We start from the raw sequence: 18,918 nt of genomic DNA, 5'->3' as shown, positions 1-18,918 counted from the left end.
TAGCTGCCAGCTGGGATTAAACCACAACACTTGTCCACAAAGTGAAAGCACATCTCATAGGAGCAAGGGGAGGATAAACATTATTCATGTAAGTAAGATTCAGACTAGCCATATAATAGGTAGTCTGTCAGTACAGTCCCCTGGCGCCCGCAGAACAGAAATAACTGTTAAGAGTTATTTTAAGGAAGGACCTGGGAAAGAAGGTTTGGCAGTGTCTGGACTTCCTGGGATAAGGAACTAAATATAAGAAGTGTGGAGCAAATGCTCATAATGTCTCTCTGCAGAATTACTATCCCCCAAACCCTACCTGCCAATTTCTTTAATAAAAAGATTCTGACCCTTGTCAAGGGAGCATATCCTACTAGGCATATGTCTGCACACATACAGGGTTAAGATACACCAGTGACATGCAATGTTTGCTCTACTTCCAGAAAGCCAGCCTGCCACTAAGCAATGCTTTCTGCCCTTCACTTGCAAAATATGCTCAGCAATTTCTTATGCGTTACTTCACAGAAAGCTGCTCAAATCCATGGGTTAGGTTTTCTAGTAGAGGATGAATGGTACTATCAGAGGGCTCCAAATTAAGCATTACCCATTTTTTCTCCGCAACAGAAAGGGGGTTTTGAAAATACAGAAAGAACTAGCAGGCAGGCTGTACCTCAGGAGCACATGACACAGAACCAAAACATCAACACACATGCTTGCATGCAAAACTAGTCAGCAGAGTATGAGACGCTTGCATTAAATTTTTTAGAATTAAATTAAATTCACTCTAACTCTCAATCAGGTCCTCAGGCTGACTTCAAATTCATCATAATAAATACAATTGGAGGACACAGAGGCAATAGGAAACTTACTTTGCCTTGAACGGAAACAGGAGAGCAGAGTTATGACTACTTTAAATAATTTGAGCTGATAAGGCAATCTATAGTCTTTGAGTGAGATGATCCTAAGAAAGTTATCATGCACATCTAAGAAGCACAGTGCATGTTTTATAAGTTTTTATATTCCTGTTCTACAGTAGTGCCAAACAGAGGAATTTTATAAGCATCTGGAGATAGTCCCTAACTCTAGTAGTCACATCAGATGTTTCTACTACGTTTGCTTGTTTCTTGCTATAAGCCACTATGCAAGTCACCTATATTGTTTAACTACAAAGTACTCCCTCCTATAATATATACAAACCTTAATAAAGTAGTTTATCCCAGCAACCACCTGAGTCTTATATACTATGGCTTTAAAGATGCCGTATGTCCTGTTCTCCCTGATTTCAAATTGTGGCTTCACCTGTAAAAAAGAAAGGGAAAAATGGTTGGCAGGTTCATATTCGGGCTTTTCTTTCACATCTACCACACCAGTTTTCATCCTTTCAAACACACACCCTTAATGAAATAAATCCAGAACCCCCAAAACAATTCAATTTACATCAAGACCTCCAGCCCTCTTTCCTAGCATTGCCTCCAGCATTCTTTAAAATCCTGTTAGAATTAGACTTCCTAGTTGATTTCCCCCCGCCCCGAAAGCTGTCCAGCGAAACTGTCTCCCGCTCAGTATAGGGAAACTGCTACCTGCTGCCCTTTTAATTCTTTGTCAAAGTAGCTAGGTACCAAGCCATGCTCCCTAGCAGGGTACACCCCATGTCAACCACACTGTTACAGAGCAGTGCAAGTCAGCCCCCCTCACCTGGAACACCTGTGCCCATGGCAGTCAGTCTGGGAGGCTGCGGACCCCTTTTGTGTTTCATAGCCTCAGAGCTGCACTCGATCCGTTTGTTTTCCTTTAAGGACTTGCAATAAACAGGGTTATCTCAGAGTATCGAGACAACCACCTGATCAAGTAGTTCCTGAACGTTATTCTAGTGCTGGTGGAAGCCCTGCAGCTAAAGCTGTAATTTAAACTAAATACATCCTTCAACATCTAGAACCATGTAAAATACAAACAACTGTAATAGTTACAATGGTCCAGGACTAAACTATGCACTTCCATCTCCAAAACTGGAAGTATGACCTTTAAATTGTGAGCCAGAAATCAACCCCAGACCTGCACAAACATCATCGGTCCTTTACTATGTAGTAGCTGCAGGTAATGTAGTTCCAGCAGAAACAACGCTCTGTGCTGACAGCATTCACACTCACAGCTCAAGTAGATGTGTTTATGCACAGTACCCAGTTTAAGCCCCGAGGATCTTAAAATATGCACAGTTCAGACATCTACAGACTTTTCACATGCATATTTAAAATTAAAAAAAAAAAAAAGGTGTAACATTTTTTCCTGAAACACACAAAGTGCAGGGCAAGTTTTAAAGTTCAGCAGCAATTACAGTAGTATTGTCCCCTCAGAGATTAAATATTTGTATCATTACTAGGCCGAAAGGGCAGGGGAGTAGCCGGGGAGACAGCTGTGAGCAGCAGTGGAAGTCTGGCCAGGTGTCAGAGGCATCATGATTTACATACCGGTGTAACAGTGTTTTACTATACTCATTTGCACCTGATGACACAAATTCCCTACAGAAAGGCAACTGCAGTGAATGTAACCTGAAAACTTTTTTCTGTCATCTGGAAAGCATAAACGATCTTTTGCAGGCTGGGTAACAGCCTCTCCTCTGCACAGGACACCCATGCCGATGGCCCAATGCAGGGCAGAGGCATTCCAGAAGTTGGGCAGAGGAGCACAGCGTCACTCGGCAGCCTGCTCAGGCAGGGGAGGGGCCGGCAGCATGTCAGTGCTTCTCACCACCCACCTGTTTTTGCAGAAATGCACAGAATTAATTGGCTTTCTCAACACATCCACCTACAGCTGGCAACCACTCCCATGGCATTCCTTCCCAGCAGGCAGGTCCTGGAAGCACCATTTTCAGACAGCCAGAAATTATCTAATGCCTTCAATTCATCATATTCAGGCTCCTCATAATTCCTTACTCTGCTTTTCTGAGCAGCTTCCACAAGGCTTCTATCCCCGGGAACCGACAGCTATACTTTCAACTTGGGAGCTGCTAACTCTAGTAAACCAGGGAAACTTCAATTTCCAACCCTCTTCCAGCTGGATGAGTTTGAGGGCTCCTAGGATGCTCCTAAGTGGCAACTTTTGGTACATATTATTCCTCCCTCAGAACAAAACAAAACAAAGCCAGTTCTCTCCAACCTCTGACCACTACGTCCCCCATTTGTTATTTACGGACAGAGCCTTCAGTAAAATCAGGCAGGCAGACAGCTCCTTAATCCTCAGATGGAAAAGTATAACATTTCCTAAGCTCTTATCTAACAGTTCCTTAAACCCAAAACATTCCTTAGCTTTAGGCAACAGCTGTAAAACAAGGAGACTGAATAAATAACATTCCTCAGCTCACTAAGGATGACTACAGACAAGGCACAGGTGTAAGTAAATAACTATGTAATCCCAAGAGCAGATAGACTTTGGCCATCCCAACAAGGTCTGCAAGATGCTCTTTACAGCTTCGCTCAAATTATATTAATTCCTCAGCCTCTTCGCGGAGCATAAGATCCCACACAATTGCATCATGAAAGGCCACTGTTATGTGGCTGGAAGCAGAGCAGGATTGCCCCAACATAAGGTTTGTCTCCACAAGAATATGAGGATCTGCAGACATGTTGTTCACACAGCTGCTTCCAGGGCAGGACCACTGCCTGTAACCAATCACCATGGCAACTGGGCTTACCCTGCCTGCCTTGTGCCAAGCTCACCTTGCCCCACTGCCTCACCAGCAGCCCCTGCATCACAGCTATGACACTAGAAAACAGTAGATGCGAGCAGAGAACATGCCGTTTATACACAGCCTTGTCCTGTATATATCTTTTCTTAGTGCACGCTACCACATGGTTTGTCCTATCCATGTCCTTCAGTGAGGAATTAATTCCACCAGGTACAATCTTCTCCCTTCAAATACACCACCTTTAATTTCACACAAGCAACCTCAGTGATGGCATAGTAGAGCTGGTCTTCGAACTACATGCAAACATTAACTGAAAGTAGCCAGTACTGTGCCTGGCTATGGACAAGGATGAGACAGAGAAGTGGTTTGTCTCGGTCTTACCGGTAGACCGCCTACGCAGAATGCTGAGAAAATACTTATTGGCAATCAAGGGGATTCCCATTTTCAGCACTCGCTTCTTCAGTTCAAACACTGGTTCAGTATCACCACCTGGTCTCCCAGCCTTTGCACAAGCTTCAAGACTCAGCCCTTTGCACACAGAGTGTTCGTCTTTAGATAGGTTGCAACTCACCTCATTAACAATGTGTTGGACTTCTGGAGTAGCAGGCTTGGCCTCGGATAAGCCCCCAGGCATCATAGTGGCAGGTAACTTCTCTGAAATGGTGAGTGGTTCTGAAGAGGGAAGTTCAGTGCAGTCTGAGCAGAGTCACCAGGCATCTCATATATATACATATGCATGTGTCATGGAGTCATATGACTTGTAACATACGGAACCTATCATTACTGAACTGGAGGAGGAGAGAAATGGGGAAAACGGGGGAAAAAGCAATGTAAAGCACTGATAATATTAACAGTAAACATAGAAAGCACTTCAAAATCTTAAGTGTATATAGTCTCCACGTCAATAAGAAAAGCAAAAAGCCTCCAGCCACCCACATCTTAAGATAATTGGTTTGTGCTGAAACTAGAACCTCTTGCCTCTCCACCCATGTGCAGATGACTAGTCTGTGCACTTAGGAAATGGATCAAAGTCGCACCCCGTATTTCCCAACATTGTTCAAGATCAGAAAAAAGCATACAGAATTTCCTTGATGCAGGTCCCATTCAACTTGAAATTGTATTGTCTCAATACCCTTCCAAGTGGGAAACAGAAGCAGACTGCATTTGACTTTCAGTGACTTTACTTCCCTCTGCCTGACCAGAAAGGTGCCAAGGTAAACACCAGAACCAGAATGGGAAAAAATTAAATCCTAGGTTCAGGTAAGTACTGCAAATAAGTTATTTCTGCTTCTTTCCTATGAAACCTATAGTTGCGTTCAGGCAATCATAACAACAACGGAATATGCAGTACCATTTACATTTTTATTGAAACTCTAGTGACAATTTCCTGGAAGACAAAGTACAATCCCTCTCACTACAGTAGTTGTGTGTGCACAATAGCTGTTCTAATTTCAAGATACTTATCTTTCACACACTGCTGAAGCATGTAACATGCAGAATATATAGTCAGCAGTATTCATTCTGCAGTTACAGTCACAGATACATGACACAGTCATATTCATGACTATATATGAATGTACAAAGCTCAAAACATGTGCAACCTACTGAGGAAAGGCTAGTCAGCAGCCCTACCTGGTAAGGGAGAGCTAACGCTTCAAGATCACAGAAAAAATACTTCCCTTCGGTATTCCTGCCATCCCCTTCTCCAGCAAATGGGAAGAATGTTGTTCCAGAGCTAGGACCAGAGAAGTAGCAACAGACCAGACAATTTTTATTCCCTAGGGGTGGGTACATGGGAGGGGGTGAAATGAGAGTATGTGCTGCACGCAGTGGGCATTTCTGCTGGAATCGGCATTAAGGAATACACTAGAAACAAGCCTGTTCATGGCCACAGCAATGGTGACTGTGTAACATAGACTCATCGGTATCCTAACCAGCCTATTGACCCTCCTCACAGAGGATAAGTGATGCAACAGACTGTAAACAAGTACTTTGTATCTAACTTCAAAGCCTGTTCTTGGGGCAAAGGACCTGAGAATGAGAAACTGGGCTGTAAGGGCCCTAAACTCAACAGTATATAGATCAAGGTAAGAGCATGTTACCGATAAGGATGTTGCAGAATTTCCCAAACTTGAGCAGCAGTGTTATGGGAGCGGATGAAAGGCATTTAAGGAAAAACAGTTGTCCTGAGACAACACCTTTCTGAACAAAGAGAAAAATGTTCCCAGTTCTTGGGAATAAAGGGAATGGGAGGTGTTAAAGCTGGAAGTCTCCATTTTCTCCAAATTCACCACTCCAGATGAGGAGTTCCTCACAGCCCAATTCGTGGAGTTAATGACAATTCAAGCTGATGAGCTCAAACTCCTTTTTTGGACAAGACCTTGCTGATTCACTCAAATGCTGATCCACTCAAATGCTGATCATCTTTCACCATGTTGCTACCATGCATCTTTTTCACACAGATAAGCTAACTAACTGGAAGAGCCAGCTCACCTTACTGAGGCCAGAAGCCACAGAATGTGCTCAGCAACCATGCAGTACCAGTGCTAAGCCAGGACATTTTATAAACTTCTCCACCCAGCAGGATGCTGATCTCACTAACTCCCTTGGGAAGGGATGTTGATAAGATCCCCAAGGCTGCACTGCCCCTCTGGAGAACCCTTGATTCTGATTAGTAAGAAATACACTGAGCACAAAGACTAGGAGGGTTAATTTATAATCTTGGGAAAACTCTAGGTGTGAAACTAAAGACATTAATGTTGTGTGGAAATCATTCATTGGACTCCATATTACTGGGTTTGCTGGTTTTTGACTTTAATGCATAAAAACTTTTTTTCCTCCCCAGAATACAGAGAGTTGTGCAGAAGGGAAGGGAAATCAACACTAACTGTCAGCAAGCTGATGCTAAAGTTTTCACAGGCAAATCAGTCTGTTTTCTTTCGCTGGGAATGCTAATGGCTATCCCAAAATCCAGTGATACTTCTAAGTTTGGGATGCAGTACTCATCCTGCACACATCGTTCATGAAGTCACTTTGAAATGCTGACGTTTCACAGACCTGCTATCAAAGATGATCACTGGCAATGGACTATCCTAGGCAAATCTCATCTACACCTCCCTCTATTAAGCTTTGGATGTAATGAAACAGCATTTGGAACATTGCCTTGAAAAGAAGAGCCGTCCCCGTTGCATCTCTTGCACAACATCAACAAGCTAGTGAGTGTCTCCACTTTAGTACTGGAGATGTGTTTGATACTACATACCATTCCAGCCTACGCTCATCATTTGCACTGATGGCAGTTTCTCTTCACATAACTGTACTGCTGTTATCTTGGAGAATCTGTGCTGGGAGAACAGCACTAGTATTCTTTATAGTTTTAAAGCTGAGTAACACCTTGCACTATGTACTATTCCAATAAGGAAGAAACAAATCTTTACAGCTTGCAAGCCACTACTCTCTGGTCCTGTATAAGCAATTTTAAGAAGTAGAAGCTATAGTCAATAAAAACACCAGTACAGTAACAAAAAAACTCAACCAAACAAAAAAAACCTCACCAAACCCCAGGGTTATGTGTTTATGAGTTATTTTTAAACCAGAAATTAAGCCACCTCTGTAGAAATGATTGTGAAAGCTAAGTCAGTAGATCAGTCTTCTGGTTTCACAGTGACGAGACACGTAATCGTGAGTGGATGAAATGACACATGGTCTGCACCAAATTTTAAGAGCTGCCAAAGAAAAGCAGCCCTCCATCTACCAATTGAGGATCTACTTGTCTTCGTCACAGTAACAACAGCCTTGACTTTCAACGTGCTGGTCTGCAAAGGTGGTTTCCCCTCCTGCTACCCACCCTGATTTCAAAAGATTTCTGACATTGTACATCAACTAGGATTAATAGAAACCTGAACTTCAGCAGCACAAAGTTATCATATCCCTGCCTATGCTGAGCCTATGGTACCAGTAAAGAGCCTCTTCCCCTCAGTCTGCTTCAAGACAACCGAATTCTATCCTTAAAAAATTTCTTTAAAGAGGTTACCTATTTCATCAGTCTTGAGTGCCTACAAGATGCAGAAGACAACAGCAATGAGTCAGAAAAAAACACCTCTTTATTTCACAGGAGGAAATAAGAAGCACATGCTTGAGAGGGCTTCCCAAGGAACCGGGATCTGCCCACCTATATTCACCATTTCCAAGCAGTAGGAAAGCCCCAGTAGAGGGGGAAGCCACCCACAGGAGATCTAGACTCTGGGCAGGAGCATCAGTTGCGCTTTTTGTTCAAGTGCCTTTACTTGCAGAAATAAAGTTAGAACCAGGAAAAGGATGAAATCCTGGTATTTGTGGGGTCCACTATTAAATTCACATATGACATCAAGGAGCCCAGTAATTTTGTGACGACCTTCATGGTAAAGTTGAAGCAGGATTCAATCGCAGACTAGGCATGATCCTAGAATGGACAGGGGTCACTAGACACAGAGATTTTACCTGCCTTTGTTTAGTACGGTCCACAGCTCATACCAATGCCATTTACATACCATCACAAAACATCCCACTTCACAAGCAGATATTAAGTACTAAAAAAAATAGCAAAGCCTTTTTCTCCTTCCCCGTGACCCAAAACATGGCATGCAATTCCAGTTACTTACCTTAATGTTCCACTAAGTTCAACAGCAAGATTCAAACAGCGTCTGATCCATGTGATTTGCCACGTACTGTAAGAGATATCCCCCTGTGCTCAGAGCAAACTAAATAGACTAATTCAACTTCTTAGTGCTACCCCCTGTATACACCTAAAGAAGGGATGTTTGGGACTTAGAAGTCTTCTTATGGTGTCAGAAGTTTTTCATATACGGGTTTGTATAGATCTACTTGTTTGGCCTTACTTTTGAATGAAAAATAGTGCTATGTTGGGGTTGGGTTTTTTTTTTTTTTTTACATAGTTTTATCATAACAAATGCTAAGCTGGGCTACTGCAAAAAAAAAAATCTGCATACGTATCACAGGTCATTTTTCACAGCATCTGCTTAAGTGAAGAAGTTTTCCCACAACAGCTGAGCAAACATCTGGATGGATAGAGGAGGACAGTGATTAATTCCCATTACAATCTCTAGTTTCTACAGAAATACAATACAAGCTTAAATTTCAAGAGTATTGATGCTAACTCTATATACGCTGGCAGAAGTTTCTATCATACAACTGGCTTAAAAGGAGCATTTGTCCCCGCAGTTGTAGATCCAAGCCCTGGAGAGAACAAGTATTTTAGACACCTATATTAGAGGTCAGTATTAGAGTACCAACTTTGAAATAAAAACTAACTCAACATCTCATTAGTGGACAATCTCCCGTGGAAATTAGGTTATGGGAAATTCAGCCCACAGTTCTGAGCAGTATTTGATTTCCACTTTGAAGATAAACAATTATAAGAATTTAACAGTTGAAGAATAAACATGTTTTCTGCCTTCAGAGTTGCAGAAAAACAATGAGAATACTTCAAGAGTGAGACGAGCGCTCCAACTGGAGTAAAGTTCTGCTTAGAGCAGTTGCAGTACCTTGGGAAAAAAGGAAAAAAAATGAAGTTTGAACATTAGGATTTACATCCTCAAAGACCTGAAATATATTTCTGCCTCATTCTCAAAAAAAAGTGAGACTAGATGACTCTGCTGCCTAAAAATAAAGGCCACCAAGTAGTTCGAGACTCTACTGGACAAACAACTATAAAACAGATTATGCTGCATAGATATTTGCCAGCTTGCAGCAACATAGGTACATTCCTCCATTTACTTCCCACTCCTGATACATGCACAGCTTTTAAGGATATGAGAGTATATAGTCATTTCAATACTGTAACTGAAAGTGTTTGCAAGATGGGGCCTGTATTTTTAAGGCTCTGTTCAAGTTCAGTGGTTCTGAAAGACACATCACTAAGTAATAAAAACAGCTGGCAATCAAGCAGACCTTGTCATTTGACTGTCAGACAATTAGAGTTAGTAAAAAATAAAGGTATAATTACAGCAATTCTGCTTTCCTCACATTTATCCACTTTTAAATGCTGTGTTACTGCAGGTGTGTTGCATTTAAAGCTTTCTAAATACAACACTATGGCCAGAATCAACAGGATCAGGTATGCACAGCTATTTTCTCAGTTCAAATGCAATTCACCTATAGAATTAATTTTAAAGGTTCAGAAGGAGGGACAAAATAGGGTCACTGTATAGTTAACTGTCTCATTCCTGAATGAGATATATCTCCATCTCCAACCCAAAGTGGTTTTAATCAATACCACGTTCCCTATTTAAAGAGAAAAATCCCGGACTTGGTAACACAGACCAAAGGACAGTATGCAACAGATGCTGCCTGTCAGCATTGTGGGAACAATGGCAAACTTGTATCCACATGCAACTCTGAACCAATGCTGCTGTTGAGTAGTTCAGAACAATGCTGGTAGCTTCTTAGCTGAACCTACGCTTGCTGATCATTCTGCAATTTTTATTTCCTTTCAGATTTTAGTAGATTATTCACACAAACACACCATGTTCCCTGATAGTTTGGCAAGCATCAGTTCAGGGAGAGCCCTGTCCTCCCTGGTCAGAGCTGGTTTTTACTGTTTCTTCCCCTCTAGGACTGCTGAAGCTGTAGAAGTTCAAGAAAGATGCCAGTTTCACATTCCATTTGAAAATTATTTTAATACTATAAAACTCATTTGTTCACATATTTTGTACAAAAGATGAGTTGTTTTCTCTTAATTACAGGAGAATCATTTCAACCTTGAGATTTCAGCTAAGTAGGTCCAAAACAAAACAAGACTGGGTTCTACTGGTTCTGGAGGGTCCCAATACAGCTCACCCAAGGTCTCTTTCCAGTTTGGCTCTCATGGTTATGGACCACCTTGATGGAAAATACCCCACATCATTGACTCTTCGGAGGCTTGTAGTGAATTCGACAACGCTCATTAAATACCTGAGATACCAAAACAGAAGAGCAAAAGCAAATCAGCCCTCATCCAGGAGATGATGAGAACTTCAGAGCTAGTTCAGACAACTACCTCTTCATGTAGCACCCATCTCAAGCTGCCCAGCCCTGCTGTACCAATAAATGGTACTTACCAAGGCATCTGTCTCCATTCACCTTCTCTCCTGGCTTTAGTGAATCCAAAGTTTGCAGCCTGACGCTGGAGGACTGCCCAGCACTAAAAGTGTTCTCCCTCAGATAAGGCAGGCTTATAATCCTGGTAGTCTGTTATCCTCAAAGATGATGATGCCTTTTTTTTTTTGTTTTGTTTTGTTTTGTTTAAAGAAAGAGGGAAATGATCAGTGGAAGGCTCCTGACCAGCTGTGTTCTGTTAACTTCTATCTGGCATTCAAATTTGGACACTGTATTCTTCTCTTTCCTGAGCAAATGCATTTTACATTGTTGTGACAGCTAAAAAGAGGTGCAAGGGTTCTTGGAAGCCACGTTCACAGTTTTAGTTATCTGACCGCAGGTGCTGATGCTGCCAGCCCTCCTATTGCAAAGGGCACACTGCTCTCGCCTCACTCACCTCTGGCACCTTCTCTGGGTAAAATTTAGCACACAGAACTAGAGACTGAAGATCATGTTCATTTAGCTTGAACTGCAGGCCTTGTCAAGCAGACGGCTTACCCTAAGGAGGGCCAATAAATGTGACTATTTAAAGTAAGGCAGTCTCAATCAAAAGCACAACACATAGGCTCACACCAAAGTTACAAGTGCTCTTTACAAGCGATTAAGCTATTCATCATTTTGGCTCCAAACTTTGTCCAGCGCATGTCCTGAAAAGCAACACGAGCACCACCTAGCACCAAGTTGAGGCACTGGCTGTTATTAGTTCCCCCACCAGCACTCCTGCAAGAGCACATTTTGCCAAGCTGTCCAGAGACTTTTCAGATCCAAACACCTGTGATCTTCAGGATGTCAAGTTTCGTGAACATTCCCATTGGCTTCACATGCAAAATGAGTGGTCTTGTATGCATCACATTATATAAATACATTATTTTAAACTGTATCTTCCTAGAATCTTCTACTTCTACAGCTGATCTCCTTATTCAGAGTTCAGAACCTAAGGCAACTTCAGCACAAGTGAATTTTGCAGCATGCATTAGTTTTAGCATTGATTCTTAACAATTTTTGAGTAATTTTCAACTTATTTTCAGATTTAATTTAAGAAACAGACATATATTAGAAAATGCTTCATATTGCAGAAAACAAAAGTTGTGATACAGTTTCTTTCACACACACACAGTCAGTCTGTCCCACTACATTACTACATGCAATGGACACCTCTGGAAGAGATAAGACTACGTAAAGGTCTGAGATCAGATAAGTGATAGAAGGAAACTGTAGAAATTAAGAGCCACAAAGGATTCCCATTCAGAAGCATTTTAATACTAAGAAAATTGCACCATTTTTGTCCATTATCTGTCAAAGATATTTTAAGGGCATATATGTCTTAAAGAGTACTGGAAATACACTCTAAACCACTATAAGGGTCTCTTGCATCAAACACCACATCAAAAAAATTGCAGCTTCCAGCTTGCTATCATGCAAACTTTTAAAGCATCTTTAACAGTAACTCTGCAGCCTACCGAAGGAAGATCAATACGGCAATCTTACTAACACTGCCTCCTACTTTTAGGATCATTGACACACAGACCTCACTGCGTTACTCAGGCCAGCTAATGCCACTGGCCTACCTGTGAAGTGCTATTCTCATTTTTCAGACAGGAAAAACAGTGCCTGAGAAACCTTAACATTCACATTACTACGCAGGAGTTTGATTTTGCCGTCTTTTACATATTAATACAAAACACTCCAACAATAAACTCCAGCGTGGAGGTGCTGTATGGAGACTAATGCAAGTGTCTTGTTTTGAAAGTCAATTCCTTGTCTGGTATCAGCCAAACAAAATTCCGCCACATGCATTTCTATAAAGCAGCATCTTTCTGTATGCCGCTATTGCTACAGCTACCCAGAGTAAATGTTTGAAAATAACTGTTTCCTAATCAGATTTTTCCAATCAGTTTTCAGTTGGTTAGGATTAATGTAAATACGTAAGTGTACTTTCCAACTAAAAGTCTGCAACAGTAAAAAAGAGTGGAGGTCCTCATCTGCAAACCAATAACCATTTCCATGTAACAAATGGCTTTCGGTCCACAACTATGACTGGGTCTAATCCCTTCAGTGAAATATTTTACAGGCAGCTAAATGAGACATTTATGCCTATATTCAGATGGAGACAATAGCACAGCTGGAGATAAAACCCAGAAATACTTTTCTCTTCAAGCCCTACTTTAAACACTAGCAGGCTAAGACATCCCTGCACCATGCATAGGTATGCACTATTTATAAAGGAAATGTTCTCCATCTTCAGGAAAAATTGGACATTTCTGTCACTAGCAAAAGCTTAATGCATCTACAGGAAATCACTGGCATCAGTGCTAACTTTGGTGCCAACTGTGGCCTTCAGAATGGAGCTAGTGTGGGACAGGTCTTCCCCCCCACCCCTTTTTAATAAAACTGACAGCAGAGTTGCCATAAAATGTTTGCCACTGGTGGCCTGCAGCATGTTGTTAAAGCTGTGGTGCTGCTTAGTCATATCTGAGCTGGCTTTAAATTAATTAAACTTAAGGGCGTGATTAGCTTTTTCAGACAGTACAGAGGCAGTATTGACAGCAAAGCATACCTGGAACAACATGTAGATGCTCATCTAACCAGCCTGCATTGAGCTGTATTGCGGTGACTAGACCTCCAAGAATATACAAGCTGTATTGCATTTATGCTGATGCAATCTAGAGGACTAAAATCCTGAAGTAGAGTTTAAAAAGGGAGCTGCAGCTAATACTAGCTATTTGCAAAAATCCTTTTTGCATTTAGAGAGGGCAAGAGGCTCTCTGCACAGTATTGAAAGTTCTGAAAAGCTACAACAAATGAGAAAAGGATGCTAGATGTGAAATGCTGCAGTGACAGAATACAGCCACCTCAGAATTTAAGCTCAATGTTAAGATCACTTTATAACAAGACAGTGCTTGGGGCCGTCGATCCAGAGGGTGATCTGCCTCCTTTGTTTGCACAGGAGAGCAATGGCAAGCCTGCCCTTTGCACCAGGGAGCATCAGTCCAGGCCTGCAGAAGCTCCATCAGGAAAAGGTACAACTTCTACAGCCCCACCCTCCTCTGGCCTCTACTTGCTCAGAAGCATGATCAGTACCAAACAGCCAAATTTGAAAGACTCATTCCTCCGACATTGTTAGAGGCCCAGCAAAGCTTTTCAGACAGGCCATCACGGAAAAGTCTACAAAGTCCTCAGCTACTGGGCAAGGTGGAGAAAGGGATCTACACAGGCAGTACTCCACAGTCCTTCCTCCCCGCCTAAATCTTTCCTTTGCAGCACAACTTAAAATATTTGATTTCTGCATCCAGAACTGGGAAAATGACTGACCTGAAACATTTCCCCCAGCACTGCCCTCACCTATTTCTAATTAACCTGCCTCACAAGGCACCTGTCCCACACCTCCAGTGCAGGACTGTCTATTGGGACAGAACATCATCACTATTTTAAATGACTGAGTACCTTCCAGCTTCTGTCGTTTACCACTTCTTCAACATTCAGCTCCGACTGCATCAATTTCAACTGCGGAAAGTAACAGATAAAGAGATTATTGTCAAACAGGCCTCCCTGCAGCCTTCAGTATATACTACCATTGCAACTTTCTGGATCACAACCCCAGTACCAGGTGCACATCCCCTCCGACGGTGCAAACTGAAGGGCACAATGCATAATCGTCCTGAAAGTCTGGCCCTTCCATTCAGCCAGGGGCAGACTGAAGTCTGCAGGGGCAGGGTGAAGGCAGACTCGCAATGCAAGGCTGGCAGAAGTAGCTCCTGATTACTAATGCTCCATTCTTAAATACTGCCCATCAAGATTTGTTAGCAATTAACTGATTAACGTTAATGGCTTCACAGACAAAAAAACCTATGCCTAATTCAAGCATTCAGCACGGGGAATGCCAGTGCCAGGGTTAGCTCTGCAGCCTTGAGTTGTCATTCTTCCACACATACATACATTATTAGAGTCATACAGGGAGCTGGCAGCAAAGATAGGACTGAACACACAGATTCTGGATTTAGAATTAAGATCATAAAGTGTTCCCCTCCACTTCCTTTGCTGTCTACTCTGTGCACTGACCAAAAAAAAGGGTCTGCAAGAACAGATCACGTATGTTCATGCTATCTGAACCAGTTAATATGTTATGCGATCACAGTAGGACAAATCGGGTTTACATGGATGCAAAAGCTCTGGCAAGAACTACCACAATATGCAGTTCTTGAGCGCTCACTCAACCCACGAGAAATGTAAGAATCTGTTTCTCACCTATCAGAAACTCCAAGGGGCACGTGTGACAGTTGTTTTCAGGTGACCTGTGGTAATTTGACCCTGCCATGAGGCCCTGAAGCAATAGTAGGAGATATAAGAACCATCTGCCATTTTTGCCTACATTTAGGATGTATTTTTGTTGGAGTCTTTAACACAACAGACTAAGGATCAGAGTTTATCCATTTTAAATACGTGGTTCCAATTGGAGACCTGGTGAACAGGTGCAACCTCATACAGCAATCCCATCAAAAACCTTCCAAGTAAGATGTCCAGACACACAGAGCTAATAGTTGTTGAACTTTTACCTACTCAGTAGGACCCCAAACTGTTTGAAATAACAATCCAGCATCAACAGGGTGACTAGATGACCAGGATTAGTCTCTACAAAATAACCACTCAGAAGATCTTTAGCAGTTCAAAGAAACGTTTTTCCTGCTGGAGGATGTGAATAGGTTTACAATCATCTGGACTGTCACATTAATTGCCGTTGACACCAAGCCTAAGCAAAATTACTATTTTAGCCTTTTCCTTACAGTTGCAGACCTGAACAGCAATATAGCGTTAATCAACATGGCTATACAGGGTTTTTTGTTGTTGTTGTTGTTTTTAAAACATACTCTGACATTTTAACAAGCTTTACGAATTCGATTGATAAAGCTAATAATCATTATGCTGTATGTTTTGGACTTCCAGAATTTATTTGGTTGGATATTTTATGACACTTCATTCAAGTAAACTAAGACTATAACAAATGAATACAATAATCAAATGATGTTTTAATGTAAGCAGACTAAAAGAATTAGCTGCTAGACTGACACTACTCCAAGTTGTCTTACTCAATGACCCAGAAGTAATAATTTTGGATAAAGTCCTCCAATTTGTACCATTAGCAGGATGAGAGAAACACAAATAACAAGAGAAAACAGAAACCCAAGTGAATATATATTTGAAATGCATAATCTTAAACGTAGGATGTGTTCTCTCAATATAGGTTATCTGAGTTCTAGAAAAAACACAACTCTCACAGACGACAAAAAAAAGCGGGGGGACGACACCTCATAAAGTCCAAGTGCAAATTTGAGGTCATCTCATTAAAAGATTTCTGGGATGTTTCCAAATCATGGATTGCTTTTAACATTTGAAATCACCGCCAATTATTAAACATTATCATTGTGATCCTCCTAGTGAGTGATAGGTTTTGGGCTCAGTAAGTAAACAATTTAAAGAATTGGCTCTGCAAACAAGATTTGTAGAAAATACTAAGCTACCATTCTAGTTTCCTAAACTGCTTGTTAGCAGTTGCGTAAGTGAGGCTTTAAGAATAAAACCACTCGCCTGCCACCTGGTTCTTTAAATCTGAGCTCACGACAGAGCACTTCTCTGAAGAGCACATGAACAATCAGTTCACTCACTCAATGCCTGGGAAAAATCAGACGCTTGAGTTCAAATCATCTCCTCAGGAAGCCCTTTAACTACAACTGCATCAGCATTCAACTGCTCTTTGAAACAGGGACTACATATGCTCCTCTCGGAAGTACAAGGGCAAGTGGATTTTGAGGAAGTTCAGCACTGCAAAAGCAAAATTCAGGACCGATCTCTTCAAGTCTTACAGTACTGCAGCAGGGAAAGCTGTACCCAGGATATAGGACCCTACATAGGACACCATATATATATATATATATATGATGGTGGTACGCCTGGCTGTTATGAGAAGAACTCACCGTTACACTGGGAACTCAAAAGCACTGGTTAAGACAGTCCTCAACAGAGGAAGGCTCACTAAACTGCTGAACACAACAGACACACCTCACCAGTGTATGCAAAAAAAGCAATAAGCAAGCAGTCTTATTTGGTATGTGCTGCAAGAATATGGTGTGGAAAAAAAATGTAAAGTGATTACGAGCCACGCAGAGCAGGTCTGGAAGAGAAATCAATGGAACAGTTCACATCGCTGCTAATCTCCACTCCTACAGCTACACATGCAGTATCCTTTCCCCGACAAAGGAGGCCCTGGAGTGGGGACAAGAACTTCAGTGGTGTTCCCTTCTCCACTTCCGATACTCTATCTAGATCACCTTTGTTCACCTCTGGCAAAGTACACTTTCCATCCAGAGGCCAGAAGGTTGAGAGGGCGTTTGCTCATTAAAATTCCTTATGCAAACCCAGAAGTCTCTCTCACACCATCACAAGGTATTAAAAAAATTAATCCAAGAAATACTAAACAACAAAAAAGTTGCTTAAGTGGAATTCAAGGTTGCCTGGCAGCTCCTTGTAGAGGACAGGAACTCCAGTTAACACACTGAGTAAGAACAATGCTTCTCAGGGTGATGATGAAAAGGGACAGCTTTAAAGCCGAGTAACTGTGTGGTTCAAGAGACATACAGAAAAGCCATATTTCATTATCTTCTGGTGTTTGCATCTTGGCACCCATACTTGCCGTTTGCAGATATACTAGTTTTACAAGATCTCAAAAAGGCAAAACGAACCTTCAGGCATTTTGAAAGGACTAAGCAAGCCACAGGTAGTTGTACACTAAGTGGCGTTAGTCAGTGAAGGTTAGAGTCCACCGTGGGGAAGTACATGTTTTTCTACAGCATTTGTGCAATGGGATCTCAGAGAATGCTCCACTTGCAGGATAAAAGCAGCTCTGTCTTGTGGGCTAGGGGAAATGGTTCTCACAAATCCAGCCAACAAGAACCTTGGAAAAGACTGTCTGAGTCAGGATCCACTTCAGGTTCTCTCCATCACACTGGTCTTTCCATTTGGGCAACATACCGTCTTCTTCCTCTCTAAGCGATCTCTAAAAAGCTCCACCACTCACCTTTGTCTGCTCTTTCCTGAGTTGCTTTAATAATGCTACGTCATCCTGGGCCTTTTCCCTCTCTTCTCTGAGAGTTTTCACTACACTGGAAGTCTGAGCGATGCAGTTTTTGATGATTCTCTCCCTGCTGGTGTGAGCATCCATCAACTAAGTGGGGAGAGAAAGAAAGTCACAACAACTAATTCAGAAGAGAATAAAAGCCTCCGAGTTACAACTTTAAGAAAGACTTTCCGAAGTCAAGGTATTGCTGTGCCTACAGAAATCCCTTTGACTCTATAATCCACATGTTGGAAGCAACACTGCTTTGAGCAGCAGCTACCAACTTGATCAAAAGTCAAAGACACACACGAGCAGGAGTCCTGCAAAGTAGTGCAAAAGTGTGCTAGCACCCATTTTTAAAAGAAGCGGACTGGGCTAACGCCATTCACTGAAGCCTGAAGTACACCTCGAAGGATCGGTATTGCGGAAGAAATAAGTTCCCCGTGTGGTTTTAAACCAAAGTACATGCACGTGGTTTAGCTGCGTAGAAATGTCAAGCATGCCAGTTACAGATACGTAAAGCATGATATATGAAGGCAGTGGCTTCCTTAGAAACTGAGAATGCTCTACTGGCCGCTGCACGTAATAAAACATCAGGAAGTGAGCTGAAAGTCGAAGGAGCGCACACTCACAGACTGGTACAGCTCTTTACACGTCTGGCTGGCATCAATTTTCCCCACAAAGGAAGCTGTTGGAATCGTAGTGTTCAATTCGTGGACGATTCTGTCATCGATCGTTCTCATCACCCTGAGCAACTCCTATATTAAAAATAAAATGAAATAAAAATCTTCACTTATATCTCCAAGAAAAGCTTAGTGCGAAAAATTTTGTCAGTCTTCTAATAGCAAATTGAGCAGGTTGCTTACAAACAGCAAAAAAAACCCCATCAGACGAACAATTTGTGCACGCAGAAGCATGTGCTGCAAACCAACTAGTCTCCTCAGCAGCAAAGGCCAGAGGGAGGGAGAGAACGAGCCAGCGCCGAGTAACCACCGTCTCCCGGAGC

General features: G+C 42.0%; 2 protein-coding genes across 2 annotated transcripts; both read right to left on the bottom strand.

The window, feature by feature from the left end:
• Positions 1-1,185: 1,185 nt before the first annotated feature.
• Positions 1,186-4,307, bottom strand: CSTA (cystatin A (stefin A); the record flags this gene model as incomplete). The annotated part of the gene is made up of 2 exons (XM_009577966.1): positions 4,242-4,307; positions 1,186-1,287 (listed from the first exon to the last, which is right to left on the bottom strand). Coding segments are annotated over exons 1-2 (168 nt in total), but the record flags the coding sequence as incomplete, so codon positions are not given.
• A 6,026-nt stretch (positions 4,308-10,333) lies between these two features.
• Positions 10,334-18,670, bottom strand: CCDC58 (coiled-coil domain containing 58; the record flags this gene model as incomplete). Its single annotated transcript, XM_009577965.1, has 4 exons — positions 10,334-10,621; positions 14,249-14,308; positions 17,874-18,020; positions 18,545-18,670. Coding segments are annotated over 4 exons (384 nt in total), but the record flags the coding sequence as incomplete, so codon positions are not given.
• Positions 18,671-18,918: the final 248 nt, after the last annotated feature.

This window comes from Fulmarus glacialis, unplaced genomic scaffold (genome assembly GCF_000690835.1).
Source record: "Fulmarus glacialis isolate BGI_N327 unplaced genomic scaffold, ASM69083v1 scaffold25655, whole genome shotgun sequence".
Taxonomy (NCBI): domain Eukaryota; kingdom Metazoa; phylum Chordata; class Aves; order Procellariiformes; family Procellariidae; genus Fulmarus; species Fulmarus glacialis.
This window is presented reverse-complemented; position numbering and strand designations above follow the sequence as displayed.